General features: G+C 31.7%; 1 protein-coding gene across 48 annotated transcripts in view; it reads right to left on the bottom strand.

Moving 5' to 3' along the window:
- Nucleotides 1-22,019, bottom strand: part of RIMS1 (regulating synaptic membrane exocytosis 1) — a 493,840-nt gene that overhangs the window by 100,922 nt on the left and 370,899 nt on the right. For 17 of the 48 annotated variants that reach the window (XM_058734405.1, XM_058734411.1, XM_058734410.1 and 14 more), the window contains 2 exons: nt 9,403-9,515; nt 3,702-3,868 (listed from right to left, as the gene is read on the bottom strand). The exons of 18 other annotated variants lie outside the window; for them this stretch is intronic. In XM_058734405.1, the coding sequence (XP_058590388.1) occupies nt 3,702-3,868; nt 9,403-9,515 (280 nt within the window). Of the gene's footprint in view, nt 1-3,701; nt 3,869-9,402; nt 9,516-20,611; nt 20,642-22,019 lie in introns of all 48 variants that reach the window. 13 more of the 48 variants (XM_058734401.1, XM_058734406.1, XM_058734409.1 and 10 more) reach the window with 1 other exon arrangement.

Genomic DNA, 22,019 nt, shown 5'->3' with positions numbered 1-22,019 from the left:
GGTACTGAATACTGTCTTTGGAAATGCTATAATGTCCTCTCAATCCTTGTGTTGATTTTCAGAATGAAACTCATCCAACACATCATATAATAAAACATGTCTTGTGTCATAGGAAAATTTGAATATATATATTCCATATATTTTCAAGTTTTCTTATATATATATATATATATATATATATATATATATATATATATATATCTATCTCCACATATCTATCTATCTATCTATCTATCTATCTATCTATCTATCTATCTGGATAGATAGATAGATAGATAGATATAGAATGAGCCCATAAAAATAGATTTAGGGCATCTGGGTGGTTCGGTCAGTTAAGCATCTGACACTTGATTTAGGCTCAGGTCATGATCTCATGGTTCGTGAGATCAAGTCCTGTGTCTGGCTCTGCACTGACAGTGCAGAGCCTGCTTGGGATTCTCTCTCTCTCTGCCCCTGCCCTGCTCATGCAGGCTCTCTCTCTTTCTGTCTCAAAATAAATAAATATATATTTTTCTAAAAATTGAAAACAGAGATTTAAACTCTTAAATGGATTATAATCCCCTTGAGTATGTAGCCTAGGCATTATACTTTAAGTTAGTGTTGGAAATAATGGTGTCTTCTTTCATGATAGGAATTCAAAAGTTTGCTGCTACTTATGACATATAAATGCATTCTATCATCATAATTGATCAAACTTGTTCATCTTTAATCCATGAACCTGAATAAATAGAACTTTAAAACCTATGCAGATGTTAGTTAAAAAAAAAAAGAAATGAGAAGCAGTACTATAATGAGAACAATCATTGTGTTACTTACGACAATAGGGAATATTTAAAGGCTGATGAGCCTGCAGACATTGTTCTAATAAGAGAGACACAGCATTTCTATATTGACATCATTCTGTTCTTTTTTTTTTTTTTTCATTCCAAAACCTCCTCTCAGGATTTTACCACATGGTTGATGATGGATGCAAAATAACTGTGTGTGTGTGTGTACAGGTGCGCTTGTGTGCCTATGAGGATATGTGGGGAGAAGAATGTATATGAAAAGATAACTAGACTGAAGTCAGAATAAAGAGCTACCCATATCTCAGTTTTCCTCTCTCTTCCTCCTAAGTATTCTAAGAAATCAAATGTATACCACATACAGAGAATCAATCACTGGCCTAAAGTATGGGACTACAAGAAAAGTAATTCTTCATGTTAGCTTAAGGGGAAATTTGTTTAGTCATTAGCTTTAGGGACTAAATTTACATAATCCACTTATATATAAAAATAAACAACAACCCTCTCAGCTCATATGTGTTCTAAGTTGCAGAGAAGGGAAAGGGAGCTGAAAACAGAAATGCCTAGAAAAAACTGATTTAGCACTTATATTTAGCACTTTTATTTACATTTAGCACTTAAATTTTGCACTTTTAATAATAAGAAATTATTTGTACCCTTCTTAGGTCCATGCCTATTCACACCACCTTCAATAAGTAAGAACAGTCATGTGAATCAAGGAGACAAAGAATCCTCTATCTTTTGTTTCCTATCTTGACAACAGTTATAATTAGTGTTGATTTCTTAAACTGGCATTATCCCACAAAGTAACACTGGTTCCAATATCCTACCACGTAGTTTCTTCTGAACCCCTTTGTATGAAATCACAGTCCTTTGTTGCACTACCTAGTTTGTGTTCTTTGCTTTCTTCCTCAAAAATCACACAGCCAACTTTCTCCTAAAGACCAAGTTTTGAAGAATACTATTCTCTTGAAATTTCAAGAAATAAAAATGGGCCCACAAATTATTCCTGTAATTGACTAGTATTATGAATTCTATTAACCAGTAATATTTTATAGTGTAGGACTCAAGGTACTTGCCTCTATTGTGAATATAAATAGAAATTAAGATTTAGTTTATAATTATTCAGTAAGTTGTTTTTAGTGATTAAATGTGAAAAAGTCCTTGTTGAAGTCCTATTTATCAATAATTTTGCTAAACTGAATAGGTTTTGAAACATAATATCTTAATATTTCAATTAAAAGGAATCCATTAGGGGCGCCTGGGTGGCGCAGTCGGTTAAGCGTCCGACTTCAGCCAGGTCACGATCTCGCGGTCCGTGAGTTCGAGCCCCGCGTCAGGCTCTGGGCTGATGGCTCGGAGCCTGGAGCCTGTTTCTGATTCTGTGTCTCCCTCTCTCTCTGCCCCTCCCCCGTTCATGCTCTGTCTCTCTCTGTCCCAAAAAGAAATAAAAAACGTTGAAAAAAAAAATTTTTTTTTAAGTAAAAGGAATCCATTAGAATAATTTTTACCCCTTGATCCTAAGCAGCTCAATGGGGCTATGTCTTTTAGCTCTTCTAATTCTATTTTAAGTTTTAGGGAACATCATATTCCGTTAGGACCAGATGCTAAGAATATCATAAATAGAGATAAAGCATATTCTATTAACATCTTCATCAAAGTTGAAATTGCTCATGTAGATGATCAGAATATGACACTGTTAATTAACAGTAAGACAATTACTCTCAATTTGCTTTAGCAGATGATGGAGGTACAGGGAAATCCAGGAAGAAGGAATGCTTGAACATATTGTAAATCATCCAAATGTCCAATAACAGATTTTCAGAGTATTAGAAAGGTAATTTCTCCTATTCTGAGCATTTATGTCTCTTGGGCCATTCATCAAGCCCCAAATTCCTTCAATGAAACTTCTATTTCTGGAAACTAGTTAAGAACAAATATAAAAGATGCCTTGCCCATATTGAGTCTGCTTTACATAAGATGGCACTTGGATTCCTGCAGTCTTTTCCCTTTCACAGCAGGGTATTTTCATTGTAAGAAGACAAAAGCACAATTGGAGATTTAAACAAACTTCATGAAAATTTGTTACAACTCATGTAATGTAAACTAGGTATGTATACTTTGTATCACATCTGTTCAATCCTACTCTGAAAGCAGACCAAGTACAATGGGACTAAAGATATCAAACTAAAGCCCACAGGCAAAATGTAGCCCACTTCCTGTTTTTATAAATAAAATTTTATTAGAATACAGCTATGCTCAATTGTTTGCATAGCTTTCACACTACAATGACATCATAAAGTAAATACAACAGAGACTGTTGTACATAGCCCAAAATATTTACTAGCTGGCCTTTTATAGGAAAGATTTTTTGACACTGGACTAAAGAATGCTCTGTGGATTTAATCGTATTAGAAAAAACTCCTGTAGGGGCGCCTGAGTGGCTTCATTTGGTTAAGCATCTGACTCTTGATTTTGGTTGAGGTCATAATCTCAATGGTTCATGAATTCGAGCCTCACGCTCAGAGTGGAACCTGCCTAAGATTCTCTCTCTCCTTGTCTCTTTGACCCTCCCCTGCTCATGCTCTCTCTCTCTCTCTCTCTCTCTCTCTCTCTCCCTCTCTTTCTCTCCCTCAAAATAAATAAATAAACTTAAGAAAAGAAGAAAGTCCTGTAAATGTGACTCCAACAATCTTTAAAATTATGACTCTGGCTATAAGGTAGACAGTACCGAACAGTCTATAGGCGACATTACACAACAACAAATAAATGCTCCACCCACTCCAGTCCCAACAATGTTAGTGAAATGTTTCTGCTACTTGACCTAAACTGTTTTTTAGTAGGAACATTAAGAAAGCTAGTTGCATTTTTATCCCGATACAGACCCAGTTTATATAAAGAGTATTGCCAACTCACCTGATCCTACCCCTGGGGTGCTCAGATTGCTCTGACATAAAGCTTGTGCTGCTGAGGCGTGAGGCACTGCTGGTTCGGGAAATGGCGGACACATCACTGACATCACTATCTGATGATTTGGCAGAGACGTTATCACAGCTTCTGTACTGATCTTTATGTATGTTATACTAAAGATTAAAAACAAGAAAGTGTGAGCTCCATCATCAGGTTGTGGGAAAAGAGACATACACGGTGAGGTTAATGACTACTTTGCCTACACCAAGTAAAAGTGTACCTTCATAAAAGTAGGTGTGGAATTTAAAATAATCCAAATACAATGTAATATATGATTTTCAGTATAAAAATCCTACATCCTCTGAGCGGTAAAAAAAAAAAAAAAAAAAAAAAAAAAAGAGGTTTATGAAGGCTGAATTATAAATCAAACAAAAACTTTAAATATTTGGGTGGAAAATTCACTGAATAAATTATTGGCAAATACTTGAAACCTCAAAATTGTATTAGGTACTTTTTCTAGTGTATCGGTTTCTCTATTTTGCTTTAGTTTTCATAATTACCCATTTTATTCACCTCTACTCTAGCAAAGTATAGGCTGCTTCTATCTGTCTGTATTTTTGATTCTTTCTAAAATGATTCAATTTACCTACATATTTTCCCTATTTCAAGACATCACATTGTTTCAAATTTCTTGAAAAAAATGTATGTCTTCACAAAGAAGGGCTGTGTCAAAAGCTGAGGGGCTGTGCCAAGGAGGATTAGAGCCATGGAGGTAAAGACTGGACTTCAACTTTCTATTATAATTAAGTAGAGATTTTCAGATTTAAACTATCAACTCAGTGTCAAAAGTAAAAAAAAAAAAAAAAGGATTTCTATTAAAATTAGAATTTACACTATATCTTGTATTTTTAAATTTGTCTTTGGTATTCATTACTGAAGATTTTAGAATTCATTAGGTAAAAGATTAAAACAGGCAAAGTTGTCAGAGCAGCTAATAAGCTCTTCTTCTTTCTACTTGATTCTTTCTGCAGTGGAACAAATAGCAAATAGCTTCATATATTAGTATTTTATATATGTGTTTTTATTATAATAAATAGGTTATAATATAACCACTTAAACCTTATATATATAATTTTGAAATACCTAATATATTAAGTGATTCTCTTATGTTTGTTACTGGAAGTTAAGATAATATAACTTATTAACAAAAGAACACATAACTAAAAGGAACACATGACTAAACATTGGGTATTTAAGTTTCTTATCAAGTAATTTAATTCTATGTTTATACATTAAAGTGTGAAAATATCAAATGTTTATTAAAGTTGTAGAAAAGCTCATCCATTCTCTGATGTTCCCTATCAGATAACTTTTAATGAACCTAAAGTAATCCATCTATTTATAAAAAATTTGTATAAATAATTGTCTTGCTAAAGTACACTAAATAAAACGATGTTAAAAACCTGGATCTGTATATACAAAAAGAAGTATAAAACAACAGTACATTTTAAAAAATGCTAGAAAAGATAATCATGTTTATTTAAAAATTCCTCAGATAAGAATAGTTCAGGCCTGAGGTATTTACATGTTAGTTTTAATTCTTTACTTCTCATGTGTATGTACTGAGCAAGGAACTTCACATCAAGCATGAAAACAATTCCAAATTATAGAATATCAATGAAATTATCTTTCCAAAGAAATTTTTCATAATTGCATGACTTGTTTTTGAAAGCCATATATCAAATTATAATCCAAAAGAAAATTCATATATGTCCAGAATTGAGCTATTTATACAACTTGATGTATGCTCTAACATTAATATGATTTAAGGTAAGGTGCATTTTAAATTTAAAATTTAAAGGTGGTAACGTTTCATCATCAAATTCTCTTACATCTGATTAACATGATCCTCACAGGATTCATTTCAATCAGAACTATTTTTTATTTACAGAGTAGATGTGGTAAAAACTAAAATATGCTGACAGAAGGATCTAAATTTAATAGTAGTAGGATACAAACACAACTCCTATATTACTTGTCTTGGAACTGATTTTGCTAAGTACATAGATCATGTAATTATTACAATGTTTCCAAACATATTGAAATGATAGCTTGTCCATGAAAGAATATGAAAGAATTGGGTTCTAATACAATAAAAATGTACCCAGCTATAGGAGATTTTTCTGGCATTGTGTTGACACCCAGAACAAATGTTCCCCTTATTTGGCAAATGCCCATAACATACAGTACAGACTATAGCATCAGGGTATGTGTGTGTACATGGAACTATTTCTCCTAAAGAAATCTTGCTTTTCTGTAAGCCATCTCTTCTTCAACATTTTTGTATATAGACTTCTGCTATTTCAGCAAAGTGATAAAACAAGGTATCTTAAAAAACTAGATCATATTAAATTTTTCTATGTTGGGCGAAAGAAAAATCCATCATTCTCACACAAGATCAGTTTTCTTTGCATTTAGTTATTTGAAGGAAATGAAAGACTTTTATATTCGCCTTTTACTATTTACTTATTTTCAAAATCTGTTAGAAATTTAAATAATGACTTTGACTTTTAATCAAGCATAATTTGTTAAATTTCCTATTTATCAATTAAATATTTTAATGGAAACACATTAACTATTATATTATTTAATATTTTAATATAATAACTATTATATTATTATATTATAATATTCTATTATATTTTTAGAAATATAATATCCCTAGGAAGAATTTATACTAATCATACAGCAGGGAAATAAGTCATTGATGTGAAGGGAGGCTCTAATTATAGGGCAGCTATTTTTAAAAATAAGTAATAATAAACACTTAACAGCTACCTACAAAACTCATCCCATTAGTCTTGGTTGCTGTTCCTGGACTATAGAAACATAAACACTTTTTAAAATGTGAGTGCTTAAATGAGAACTTACCCTCCAATTATGAATTTCACCCCATCACTAGGGAATGTAACACTGTATACCATCATTGAAAAAACATCATGGTATCACATTTCAGGGATCCTAAAGCAGTCTTGTATTTTTTTAAAAGAAAAGTTAGTGCTAATTCCCTACTCAGGACAGTTAGGGATGTTCCATATTTTAAAGGAGGTGCCAGGTTTGAAACGTTTTAGGAATTATAGTACATTTGTCTAGTAATTCTTTGCCCTGAAGAAAATCTAGTTCTATTGGTGTTTGGTTCTAAACATTCCGAGAATAGTTAACTAATTTGGCAGAATTTCAACAAAGCTATTCCTCCAAAATGTCAAATGGATTAAAACACTAAAACAGAGTCAATAAAGGAATAAAGTTCAAAATTTAATGTATATTAAAGTTATGACAATGCTTGTTCTCAACTATATGGATAAAATAGATTTTTGTAAAGTTAATTATAAAATGGTTGGGGTAAATGAGAAAGACTTTCTTAAGCATGTAAAAGAGTTTTGAGTTAATGGAAATGAAATTACTTAAAATGGAAAACTACTTACATGATTTCCTAATGAAATGGGAACTACTTAAAAATTTATTGTAAGCATTAGGCCATAATATGAATACTAGAATTGCGGAGTATGTAACTTCTGCTTGACATATAAAATAAAAAATAAGCTAATTATTTGTTATCCTATTTATTTTTCTTATCCTATATTCTTATAAGTTCTTAAAGATACCATATCCATGATCTCACATTTATTGATATAATTTGTAATAATTTTATTTATGTAACACAGTAGTATCAATTTATGCCATAGGAAAAACAGTAATATATTTGAAAGTAATGTTGTTTTTTTTTTAAATATTCAAATGGGATGAGAGAGAAAAAGAAAAAGGATGCTTGTGTAAAGGAGGGGGCAAAGACAGAATGTGATAGTTTAATTGTATTCAAATTAAAAGCCCTGGAAGAACTTATGAATCCAACTGGGATGACATGTACATTTCAATGATACAAGATGCAGAACAGTAGTACCTAAGTTTAAGACAAGGAGTTCTAGGGCTTATCACTCCACAGAAAGGCTTTACTAATTCTGGGTGAGACCTCAGTTTTCATAAGCTGGGTAAATAAGAGAGCTGGAATAGAAGATCAATTTCATCTGATTCTAAATTTCTATGAAATCAGAGAACTTGGAATCTCCCAACCAAGATAAACCTACTTGTGATTCATCATGAGTATTAAGTATTAGTGGTTGTTTAGACTTCTAGGGCACTTCGTTTTTAGATTTTTTTTGATCAACTGATTAATGATTAGAGTCCTACTTCAGAATGACCAGAAAGGTTTTCAGTATTTCCCTGATTGTTTACCTCTTTCTTGCTTCCTATACTGGCCCTAACTCCAACTCAATGTTCTATTTGACCTTATCCTTTGACATGATGCTAAGAAACCAATGAGGCATGTCCAGTTTAAAGAACTTTTCTAAATAACTGCATCCAATGTGGAGGCAGAAGACGTACATCATCCTGTCTTCTAATCTCTACTGTGTTTGTAGTAAAAGAAAACAAAGATGATGATGATATTCCTAAAGAAGACAAACAAATAAGCTAAGTGATAATAATTAAGAATGAACTGCAGGGAAGACTTGTGGAGCTAGAATCAGCAACTCTATGTAACATTAAGATATTCTGCTTGCCGTTTTGTTTTGTGTTGTTTTGAATGATTTTTACTGTTTAAAGTGTTGTTTCAGATTCCTAGGATATTGAGTCTCACTGAGTCACATCTCAGTTGGAAATCCTCCTGCAACTAACCTAAGATGTAAAGTGATAAACTGCCTCTGATACATACGACTCTATATGACAAGTCATATTTTGTAACCACCTCTATTTTCTTGCATTAATCTCTGAATATCTGAGATCAACCTCTAACATTTAAAAATCAGTAGACTTTCCTACAGTCATATTTCAAACTAACAATATTGATTTAGTAGCTGTTTTTTTTTTTAATTTTGAATTTCTAAAAAGTCATTACTTCCAAAAGGGCTTCCTGACATGAAATTATAACACAGGTTATTCTGTGATGGCTGGTGCCACTTTTGTAGTATTAAACAAACAAACAAAAAAAGGATTTTTAAATAAACCAGATAGTATATTTAAAATTGCTTCATGAGGTATACAATTCTACGCATATTTTAATTAAAATTATTAGGTGCTATTTAGCAGTTTATAGACTCGTAGTGCATCCTTACAAAATAATGCTGAAATATAAATTAAATGTTTTAATGCCACTTGAAATTGGGTAAATTTCAGTTTCTAAGAATTTGCTATCACTTACTTTTCTTACTGAAGACAGATCAATAAGAAATCTCACATTGCACAACTTATGTCATTCACTAATAAATCTCAATAGTGAACATCAACCTAAAATAGTACTTAAGACTATGAATCTACATCTTAATATTTTAAATGCAATTTAAGCAATAAAATGGCTTCATGTCTTGCTTATGTATAGGAATTTGACTATTGACAACAGATCATTGAAAGACTTTAATAATATCAAGTATTTACATTTCCTTTTTAGAAAAAAAACATTAAATCCAAGTTAATCATATTTTTAACAGAGTTATATATCTTGTGAAAATATCAAGAGGAGAGAGGTTATGATACAAGACCATCACCTGAATGATAACTTCTCTCACACAACTTGGTGCTTACTAGTCCTACCTGCTATATACACTGTACATTTTTAAAAGGGAAACTCTTGGTTGGATACTACTTGTTTTACCTTGGAATATTGCTCGCGATCAAGTTCTTGACTAGAACCAGACCCTGTTGTCTGCTTAAATCGATGCACTTTCATTTTCATCTGTCTTGTTCGCTCCTCCACTACTAAGCTTGCTGCAAAAACACACAATGGAAGCCTATTAACACAGGCGAAGCACTTTTAGGAACTGAATGGTTTAAGATTGCAATTCTTTTGATATGACTTAGATTAAATGAAAATTTAGAAGTAACACATGACTAATAAACAAAATCCAGAATATACAATGCTATCACCTGTTAATTTAAAGATGAACATGACTCAAATCACACAAAATGGGGAACACAAATGTTAGTAACAAAATATAAGGACCCTGCTGCTTCTTCACCTGATATGAAATATTTTCAATTCCATTCATAAATGACTATATGAAATCAGATTTAATTGTGAAAATATGCTTTCAATTTAATCAACTGGTTGTTGCATGTACATATATAGAGAAAACAAATATGCATACTGAAGACATCACACATATATGCACATGCTTAACATGCATGCACACACCCACTTAACATCCTCAACTAACAGCAGTCACCTAACAACTATTTTAATTGGTAAGCACCTGGTTTGCTGAAGCACTCTTATTAAATCATTAATTTCTACCTGTAGCATTTCATGAATATTTCCAGTCTTAAAAAAGGACTAAGAGTAAAGATTAGATTTCTATTTCTGGTTGCTCTGTCTGACCACATAGATGAAATTCCTATGCTTTGAAAAGTGACATAAAATGCTTAGCTATTTAAGTTATAATTTGTAAAGAATTGCATTACATTTAAGTCTTTATTAATCTCCTGAATAGCAAGTGTGACTGTTTAGATGGGAAAATTATAGCTTTCAATAAAGTACAAGTTATTTTAAGTCAGAATCCATCAGAAGCAGCTTAGCTTCAAGAGCATGCCATTAATTAATACATTTTTACAAATTAAGGGGAAAAAAGAGCCAAGTGTGCAGAATCAACTCTTCAAAACATACACCTGTATTGTGTGAGACCCATTTTTATTTTTTACAATTTATCTTTTGACAATTTCCTGGACTATTCAACCTCTGCAACCAGTGCTAAGATTTATTTTTAAGTTATGTATATATATACATATATATACATTTATATGTATATATATGTGTGTGTGTGTGTGTGTTTGTGTATATATATATATATATATATACACGTATATATGGAAAAATACCTATTTGTATGTGATTAAAGTATTGGGGCTTCTGCCAAGAGGGCCCAATGACTTAAAGGATAGTATAAATGTTGATATATGTGACTTAACTTGGCTGATGATTTCATCTCTTACAAAGAGTTTATAAAGACACTTGTTGGCAAATTTTACCACTGCAATGATTAAAGGTCTATCATCCTTGATAAAAGATACTGACACCAATTATAAAGATTATATAAATATGTAGCTTTTATTGTGTGTACAAACTAACAGCACAAGAGACAAATACATTGTTTGAAATGTGTGGATAAATATTTTAATTATATTTTTAGTATAAAATTATTAGATGTTTAGCTTTGCTTACATTCACTAAATGAGATAGACAGTATCAATCCCTAACATCACAGTTTTGTGAATTAAGCAATGATGCACACTTGCTTTGGAAATGTTGACAGGAAATGATAACTGTATGATTAAAAGATGGCTCTATGGAGATCTTGAGAGAAGTAGTTCAGAAGTGTATACTTGACAGTATTAAAGGAGTCATAACAAGTACTAGAAAATAAAAGGTTACTTGAGATTAATTAGAAAATGAGAAAAAGCTATTGAGAAATGAGTAATATTTGCAGAAAGCCATAGGCAATACAAGAAAATGCACAATTATCTGTTCTCTGCCTTCTGCCTATTTTGTGGGTGTCTCTGGACCCTTGCTCAGTCATTTGCTTTGAATTTCAAGGAAGTTAAATGAACTGTATGTAATCAGTTATACTCTACACTTAAAATTGGAACTAACTCAAAGCCATCTTTGTGATAAAAGCAAATTTAAATGGTATTAGCTTCATATTCTCAATAAATTATACTAATTTTAAGAAATTTTTCACATTGATTAGCCCATAGCTTTGTGACCTTCACTTTTAGTATCATGAAATTCCTAGGGAAGACAGTAACTTGACACTGAAAAGATGATTTCTCAAGAACTACTGGCCTGAAGCAATCTGAAACAGTTCTGATGATTTTAGTCTGCCAGGACAACACCTCATGTCTCTAAATATGACATGGCTGCATTTAAATCTTTATTTTGAAAAACTGAAAACGAAATCATAAGGAGACAGGGGTAGTCTAAATAAAATAAATCCTAAAATGGTTTTAAATGACTTCACTTTGACCTTCTAAAAATGATTAATAAACTATCTTTATTCTTAAAGGAGTGAAAGTTGACATCTTTTAATCTGTTGAAGAAAGAAAATGCCCAAAATCTGACTCAAAACCACAAGTAGACTCCCTTGACTAGCCAGCAAAAATATAGTTGCCATGCTGTCCTCACTGCTTGCTCTCAGATTTCAAGAACAGAAGCAAAACGCAAATAGCTTATCATTTACTTATAATCAAAAGATCAGATAATTCCATAAAATTTACATTTTTAAGTAGTTCTCATTATTTCCTTATGGTTTGTACATTAGTGTGTATTCTGAAATAACTTTATACAAGTTCTTTATACTTTTACAGAGTTTGCTTACTTGCATTTTATTTTTAAACAATCTATTTTGAAATGAAATGACATTATTTCTGAATTATTGGTGTGTCTATCTAAATAGTAAAAACAAATATATGAACTAAAATATTTATCACAAATTTGAACCAGATGACATGATTATTAATGTACATGATTTATACAAAATAACAGATACTTAGCAATGATAAAACTAAATTGCATCCTTGGAATAGGATTACCTGTTGAGTATCCCAATATAAGGAAAATGAGCCACAGCCCACAGAGCTCAAATATCTTACTTTGAAAAGAATGATTACTAATCATCATTTAAAATTTTTGTATTGACTTTTAAAGCCAATAGCAAAATTAAAATATGAAATATCTTCCAATTCTCCCCATAATCCTAGCATCAAATTCACATTTAGGAGTATCCTGAATATTGGTAGCATTGTAAGCTAACAAAATCATTAAAATGTCAGTTGCTCGTTCTTTATAAAAAGAATTTAAACATTGGAGGACTTCTGGGTTTTAAATTTTTTTTAATTTCAAAACTGTCACATACTAGAGAGTTAAAAAAAATATGCTCTCATTTTATACAACAAATGTAATTATCATGCAATTGCATTTAATCTTTTAATGAACATATAGTCATTAGATACAATATAGTCAAAAAAGGATGTTTGTTAGAGATTGTTTCAGCTAGAATTGCAGATAGAGTGACAGTAATAAACAATTTTTCTCTACCTCTAAGGTGCAATTAACACTATAATTTTATACAAAAGTTCTTTAAGTTGGAATTATTCACTATGCTTTCTAAAAGCTGAATGCTGTGTTTGATGTTGAATTGTGTTTTTTAAAAAAGCAGATACTAACTTACTTAAAAAATATTTATTGAACTTAAATCTGTTTTCTTAGGTTCACTTTACTTTCAGTTATTTTTAAACTCTGGAATTTTTATCAAGTGAATGTCTATATATCAAATATGAACTCAACATTACAATTAAGAAAGTATAAAACTAGAACTTTTTCACAGGTTAATTTAAAATCATACTTGTGAAATCATTTCTTCTAAGCTCAACAGGGACTCTTATTAGAGTATGAAAGATGAGAACAGTAAATATGATTTTAAAGTCTATAATTTATTACAATTTTCTAGTGGAAAATATTAGATACTATTAAGAAGTCAGAGTAAAATAATTACTCCCTTTTCATTTTCCAAATTTTGTGATGTATTCTTAGTTTAATGGTATGGATGATCTTTGATGAAAGTACAAATAAGCTGAAATCATTTGCAAATACTGTGTTTGTGCCTGCATGAATTTCTTCCAATTTTATCTCTTTGTAAGACTATTTAAGATAAGGCCTGTGACTTAAGAAATAAAAAAATAAAAAGCTTAAGAATCTTTAATAAGTCTTCCTTAACCCATCACTGAAAGCTATATATATAGTGTGTGTACATATGTATATAGTATCACCTCCACTAAAAAGAATGTGATTTTTCTGGGAAACTCCTTTGACTTACCGGACATTTGTGATTTGCTTAAAATATTTTAAATATTAGAGTTAAGTGTAATTTAAGATAATTATAATGTAATCATTATACTTTCTTAGATATATTAAAAATATTCATAAATTTACAATTATACAAAGATAAATTTGCTCTGAATCTTCATTTCTTCCTATGCATCTACAAATTAACATGAATTTGGAATTTCAAATATTTGTGTTTACAGGCAAAAAAGAAAATCCATACAGTATGTTGTTAAGCCTTCAAATACTTTTGGGTATTCCAAGTGAAACAAAAGTGTAAAAGAGAACAGGAATAATAAAATTTCTATATTAGTAAATATATTAAAGTAAAAATATTATGATTATTTTACTTTGTAACAAGGTGAGCTAGTACATCTGTCAGTGGTGACACAGGATCATATTTGGATAGGATAACTAAGCTTGTCAAGTCAACTACAATGTGTTATCACACTTTGTGAACAGAAAAATTAATGCCTCTGCTTCACTGTTATTTAGTAGTACAATGAGTCTTCAGTGATAACGGAGTCCCATCTTTGCTCCGATGTCTCAGAGAAAGCAATGATAAATGACCGCATATCTGGAATTTGTCAGGCAGAATGAAATAAATAAATGAAACACCTACAATGTTTCAGTTATTGACAATATTGAAAAAAATTTCTTCTCTGAAGCATTTAAAAAATCACTGATAGTAGGAACTCAAACATAAGAAACAATATAATATGAAACATGGAGACTATAAAGTAATAAAAGATGACAAATATTTAGCTAATTGATTTTGTAACATTATAAACTATCCACAGCCTGAATAGAAAGATGGGTTGATATCCGAAAATTTTAAAAATGTAATACTAATCTCTACTAACAGTTTTTTAAGCTTTAGTAGAGCACATATTGTTAATATGTATAAACATTCTCCATACATTTGGAAGCAATGCGGCAAAACGGTAAATCCCAAGGATGGGGAATGACTAGGCATAGATTATAATCTTAGACCCATTACCATTCATTGGTTCATCAATGTTGCCTTGATCAATTCCTGAGACATTTCTTCACTATGCAGTTGTTATTTATAAAATGATTAAGACTATTCAGTGTAACCTCCAGCTATTGTGGTTTATGATTTTGTATTACTTCAATAGGGTATTAGCAAGGTAATTTTTCCATTTTCAAAAAATGGAAAACTACAATAATGACTTTCTCACTTGCTCTAGTACCTAATTTCCAGCATTTTAAAATTTGCCACCTTGCTACAAATATAGATGTTAAGGGGAAAAAATCACCAGTGTATTTTACATTATTATTTATTATTATGGTTTCTTCTCAATTAAAAAGTATTCCTTGCATGTTCATCTTATTTGTGGAGTCATACAAATGTAGTAAGCAACTCTGATGTAATACTAATATGTCCTCTACCTTCCACACACATATACAGTAGATGTACATGAAGATTTAATGTCTAGACTATTTTGACTACACAGAAAGGCCCAAATTCTGGGTCACTTTCTCAGAATAAAGTGCATTTCAATTTGCAAGGGTAGAAATGTGTCAAATGGTCCTCCTTATGCTATTGTATGCTTCTCTTAAATATGAAGGATTGTGCTATGCTAGTAGGAACAATAAAAATACAAGATAACATCTGGCCAGCATGGGAAACATTAAACACAACAAGTAAATAACATGTTAAATGAAAACACATTGCCTTTAAAGGCTTTTAAAGAAAATAGCCTGTGTTTGGTATATCACTGAAAGGCAGTATCAGCATAGGCAAAATAGGTAATTTGTATATATAATCACTCAAATCTCACTGCAGCCAAAGCCACATACCATCACTTATAGCATGCTGATTTTCACCAAACTGTCGAAAACAAAGCTCAGGATTTCCAATCCCAGACATCACTTTCAGTGTCAAAACTGTCAAGCACCAGAGCAACACTGAAAATACTAGTCCAACACCTGACAGGTAAGAAAGTCAGGCTCCTGATGAAAGAATCTGCCATTTTACCTTGCTCTTTTATGTTTCACAGGAATAAAAGGCTTTTTAAATGTTTTTCTCTTCTGAGAGGGAACACTATTTTCTTTATGAGACACTTCTTAGGATACAGTCTTCATGAAAAGCAGCCCAGGTAGGTAAGGCTTCTCTGGGGGAATAACAAAATCATTCCTCGAGGGGCCATGTTGCTTATTCCAAATGATCTTCAATATATTTATCCATAGTTTTCAATACACTGACGGCAATTACACTTCAATTACACTGACGGCAGCAGTATCTATCTTGGAAGGTTTGATGTAGCATAACTACTAAATTCAATATCAATTTTTTGACAATCTCTTCCCTTTCTTTTGTAAAAAATATTTACCAATTTTAAAACTTGTTAAAAATACACTATTTAAGGGAAATATATGTTGTTAAAAAAATCAAAAGAGCTTATGCATGGCTAGACCTCTGTCTGCCTTTTAGTCTTCCTCTGCACTTTCCCCACAAATTCCAGGAAGAAAGGGGTAATAATGATGTTCTCCCACAATGAGGCATATATTGCAAGCTGAGCCTTAGTTGATGTGTTAAATACTCTGAAGTTTTAAAAGTCCATATACTATTATAAATAACCACACATGAATCAGCAGAATGGGAAAATAAGGTTAAAACCAAGAGTTCTGGGATGCTTGGGTGGCTCAGTCAGTTAAGCCTCTGATTTCGGCTCAGGTCCCGATCTCGCAGTTTGTGAGTTTGAGCCCCACATCGGGCTATACGCTGACAGCTCAGAGCCTGGAGCTTGCTTTAGATTCTGTGCCTCTCTCTCTCTCTCTCTCTTTCTCTCTCATAAATAAATAAATAAACTTAGGGAAAAACCCCCAAGAGTTCTAAACTGTTTCACATGAGCTGCTTCACTCTCTAAAGTTTGAAGAGAAGGCTAGAATGACAACTATATTTATGGATTTGTGGCAAAAAAAGAAATGGATAAATTAGACACTTTTACTAATATGAACAGTCATTCGTTCATATGAATATATGAACACATATTCGTTATGTGTTCAAGAAAAGCAAAGCCCTGGAAGATAAAGAAACTTAAATCTTCGAAATCACAACATGATACAATAAGAGGAAATGAAATCACCTGGCCAAATATGCATCCAATAAAATGTAAATAAAACTGAAATCCTTTTTTACTTAGTGACAGTTAAAATAATGCTGCTTCTGAAGAATACATAAATTTACTTGTTTTAGCAAAAATGAAGTTACATGATTTTTTCCTACCGTTTTACAACCATAGTATACTCTTAATGTGCAAGTATCATGTATACAATAGCTAAGGTCACAGAAGATTATTAAAATAATGTTTTCTACTTTTTTATATGAATTGCATCTAATTAAGGTTAATGCTTAAGAGTTCCAGAAAAATTATAAGTTTTTTTTTTTTTGCATAAGTTAGCATTCCAACTGTTCTTGTCAACATTTAAGGAAGGAAATTATAGGTAACTGATTGGAGCATTTTTTTATAGAAACCTTGTACTTTAAAATACAGTTGACTAGAGATAATCCTTTAATAGCCTCTATGACCTGATTGCAATAATTATTATATATCTTATTAGTGAAACTGGAAAACAAAAAGCAACAAATGCCATTTACTCTCTGCCCCTATTCAAATCATTTAATAACTTGAACTCTAATTGCTGCTCATTCTCCATGTGTGTAAATTACATTTTTTATAATAAAGAAAATTCATATTTGTATAAAAGAGAATATGATGTGTTTTGTTATGATTCAAAATTGCTTACAAAACCCAAAAAGTTAATGCGCTTAAGAAATACTATCCAAAGTCATATAAGTTAGAAATTTATTATGATAGTAACATTTTTTCTCACCTTGATGTCATTTAATTTCTGGTTCTGTTTTGATCTTCTTATATCATTATTGCGATGCCCCCAAACTACATTCATGGGCTCTTTAAAACTGTCCAAGAAATGTAGCAGAGAGGGAAAAATTGGCTTACTTTTAGAATGAATAATTTAAAATATGCCTATAAAGCAGTTTGTGAAGTCTAAAATGATATGGTTTCTCAGCTTTCAACATAAAAGAGGGAAGTAAAAGATAAATAATGTAGTATGAATATTTATAGTTTCTCAAGTTAACTTTTCAACCCCGAGAATGTGTAATCTTTACTCAAATGCACTGGTTTTATTTTCTCAAATTAGTAACTTGAGGGCAAGCCAGGTATTAGGAGATTTAGTTCAGTGGTAAAAAAATGGGTCTTTAGGGGGTGCTGGAACCCCTAACTGGGCCTCTCCAAGATCCTGGTGTTGTAAGTGGCAGATGTCACAGCAATATGGAACCCTGGACAGAACATAGGCTGTGGACTGAAAATCTGGTTCTGCTGTCCAGAAGCTTTGTCACCTTAGGCATTTCACTTAACCCCTTGACTCTACATGAAATAAATGGGTAATAATACCTCCCTTATGGCTGTACATGTGTTGTTACCATAATCATGTGGTACTGTGTGCAAGGCAGGTACTCAATAAGTGCTGTCTGAACGCTGAAGAGCCGGTAGAGCAGAGTAGTTAAGAACAAGGTCTTTGGAGTGAGTCTCAGGCCCACCTCCTGTTCTACCACTTACCAAATAAATGACTGATAAAGGGCCAGATTTTTAACCTTCCTAAGCATTAGTTTTCTCAGTTGGAAAATGAAGATATTGATAGTTACCTCTCAGGTAGCGCTCTTGGCCAAGTCATTCACATACAGTAAGTGCTCAATAAATTTTATCTAACATTAAAAATGCTAATAGTATTTAACACCTCTTTTTATGTGCTTTACAAATATATGCTGAAAAGTTATATACCTGCAGTATATACAACTCCCCTGCAGTTAGAGTGACCAGCCACCCCCCTATGCCTGCAACTGTCCCAGTTTAAGCACTGGAAATTTTGCATCTCAGTCCTCCACAAACTGGGACCATTAGCTGTCCCTACAAGTTTGTCTACAACTCATTAAAAGCAAACTCTCATGAGGAGCCCCTTAACCTATATGGTCACCTAGGCATGGCTTGTCCCATGTGAGGACTCAAAACATCTTAATTCTCCAATACAATCCATCCCAGAAAAGATCAGCTCATAGCAACAGTTTCTATGCAAAACAAAACTGTTTCTTTTTTATGGGGTATGTGAGCCTAAAATCTGACTTTATTTAAAGAGATTTCCTGAATGTGCTTCTATTTGTTCTGGGCTTTGAACACTTTCTGTGACTAAGCAATACTCCCTTCGATACCAGGAGAGAGATGCAGCATCCCCTGCGCTCTCTGCCCTGCCTGCATGCATTTTGGGAGGTACCTCGTTGGCTATTTTCAGTCATGCGTGGTTCCATTCTGTGAAGCATATCCATGTCCTGTGTGCAAAGAAAACTGGGCAGAGTGATGACACATCTCAGCCAGAACACAATGACCTTGTAAAAATGTCACAATCTGTCACACTCTGCAGGGAGCCTGTAAATGTGCATACTTCACAGAGACTTTAGTTTGCACATCTTAGAAATTTTGTTTTGATTAGCTAATTATAGCTTTTGGGTAGTAATAATACATATGGAAGATCTCTCTAAACAATTATTACCTTTTTCCTTCTTTTGGCTGAATTAATTAGGTCATGGCCCATTTCTAGTATAGAATTTTAATTTTTTTATCAACTAAAATTTACCATGCAAATCCAAGTAAATTCTTCTGAACTAAAGTACAAATGTATTGGCCATTTTTATACCACTGAATTTAAAGTTTATTTCTGATACCTGAATTAAAAATTCAGGAAGGCTAGCAATCTATGCAAAATCTAGGGATGTAGACATCTTGGATCTTACTGAATATTTTATTTTTTCTTAATATGTACTTATTGCCTAGTATAGTGTCTGCCAGAATATGCATTTACCAGAATATAGACATATTTTTAAAAATTCAAATTAAATAATTGAATATTATCTCCCATTTTCACTCTGTAATACTGAGATATATAACAATACCTTAATATACTAGGATTTAGGGATAATGTAGTTGGGATTTGTGCTTATTAAAACAGGATATACTAAAGTATAGTGGAAGGAGGTCAAAAGTGAGAGACCTGGGCTTATAGTCTACTATCCATCAGCAGTGTAAGTCTCTTAATCTCTCATAATCTGAGTTTTATCATTCATAAAGTAGGGATGATGCTACTCTCAGGACTAATTTTTAGGCTTACTACGTCCACCAAATTAATTCAATCATTAATCCACAATACTGAGTAAATGTACTTTTATTACACTATACAGTATTCTTTAATTTTTAACTATTATTAATAATATTATTTCATTAAGCTAAAAACTCATATTCAAATACTTAATTATCAGGTCAACAGTAATACTGAATAGGAAATAGTATTAGCAGCACATGAGAGCAGGTCAAGGTATATGTCTGCTTGAAACTCAAGTCTGAAGACCAAAACTCAACTGTGATCCAAAAGATAAGGTTGGAGGTTACCAATGTGCCAACAAAGCAGTCTAAGTGGGCCAAGAGAAGTAACATTTAAGCATCCATTTTCTAGATGCATGATTGCAGTGGGGACCAAACATTCTACAATATTAGTGCTATTAAAAGGGAAAATCCAGGGATTTTCTATTCCTTTACTGGAGACATTACCCTGAACAGAAAGTAAGAATTAAACCCTTTACATGAGAGCAGGGGAATGGAAACAAACAAAACAAAAATATTTTAAAAATGTGTTATTTTTCCAAAGGAATGGTCAGAGTAGGTAAATTTTAAGACAAAGCACTCTTCATTTTAATATTTTCCTCTGTAGTGTGAACTGTACACAATATAAAATACTTAACATAAAATGCCTTACAAAACACTGTAGGGAAAAAACTACCTTTATGCTAAATAATTTTGCTCATTATTTTAATAAATACAGTTATATAACTCACATATTATGAAAGAAAAGGAATAATATTAAATGGTTAAAAAGTTACATTAATATTTACCTTTTGTGGAAGAGTTATATTTTTCTTGTTCTTCAATGAATTAAATGCACATAATGATGGAAACAAAAGAAAGAAATCAGCAAATTTATAGTTAGACACGGAAATGTGAATCAACACAATGGCATGAATAATAAAAATGCACAACATATAATGTAATATGATAAATCACAATGACAAACCATGAGGAACTCTCAAATATGGTACTAAAATTAATCAAAGAAAGAATGAATACAATTTAAAGATTTAAAATAAAAACAGAAACATTGGGAAATTAATGTTTGGCGTTGAAAAATATATTGTGTGGCATTTTTCTTGCCTTTTAAGAACAGCAAAATATTTCAGCACCAATTTTTCCTAAAGCATTCTAATTTTAATCCATTAAGACTTTTTACTGCAAGTGTATTAAAAAGCATACTTAATATTCATACAAACATTTTTATCATTTCAAAAATGATAGCAGTACAGATAATTTGAAATTTTATATAAATAATGAAAACCTGAATTCTGATTTTTACTAGATAGTAGGCATTTTCTCTTCACTGTGAAAATAGTAACATTTTCCACATTGAAAAAAATTATCCTAATTAAGTGATCCCTTCTTCCTTCTCAAATTAATTATATTAAAATATCTCAAACAGAAATTGTTCTTTGGAGATTATATTTCTTAAGACATTTTACAAAACTTTATATCTGCTTCCTTGTTGGTACACTATTTATTGAAACATAATGGCCTTTCTAGATATTTCTGAAGGGGACTACCATTAGACTGTTAAGTGGCAGATGTAACAATAGAACACATAAAATATAACTGGCACACCAAGTGTTAGTTTACAAATAATTTTTAAATGCTTCTTTAGAAGACATCTAGTTGAGCACGAAAAAATCACTTCATTGGTTTCAGAAAACCATATAACATTTGTATGCAAACAATTATGTTGCTTTCAGATTCACTCTCCATAGGGCTACACTGGAACACAACTTTGTAATATAACCAGAGAAATTTCTTGGAAGTCTTTGCTCTCAATTATCACAAACCATTAGTTACCTAATTGTAAGACTACTTTTTTGACTAATTTATCTCAAAATCTGTGTTGTGATCATTTCTCTTCTTTTCTTCTAAGCATACTTTAATATAATCAGAATCCCTGTAGCAAGTATGCTAACATTCTTAATCTTTAAAAGAAACTTGAAAAAACTTTTTCAAAAATTAAGTAAAAATGTCTTTTCAAAGGATGTGTTTGCCTTTAAATAGCACATATTGCTTCTATGTTACAAAGACAGAGTAGTAAAACTGAGTTACAGAAAATAAAACAAAACATGCATCCAATCTAATCATCCTGGCATGAATCCAAAACACAATCATGTAGGTAACTGTACCCAGAAACCATATGAATAACATTACTTTATA

The sequence above is a fragment of the Neofelis nebulosa genome, chromosome 6 (assembly GCF_028018385.1).
Source record: "Neofelis nebulosa isolate mNeoNeb1 chromosome 6, mNeoNeb1.pri, whole genome shotgun sequence".
In the NCBI taxonomy this organism is placed as follows: domain Eukaryota; kingdom Metazoa; phylum Chordata; class Mammalia; order Carnivora; family Felidae; genus Neofelis; species Neofelis nebulosa.
This window is presented reverse-complemented; position numbering and strand designations above follow the sequence as displayed.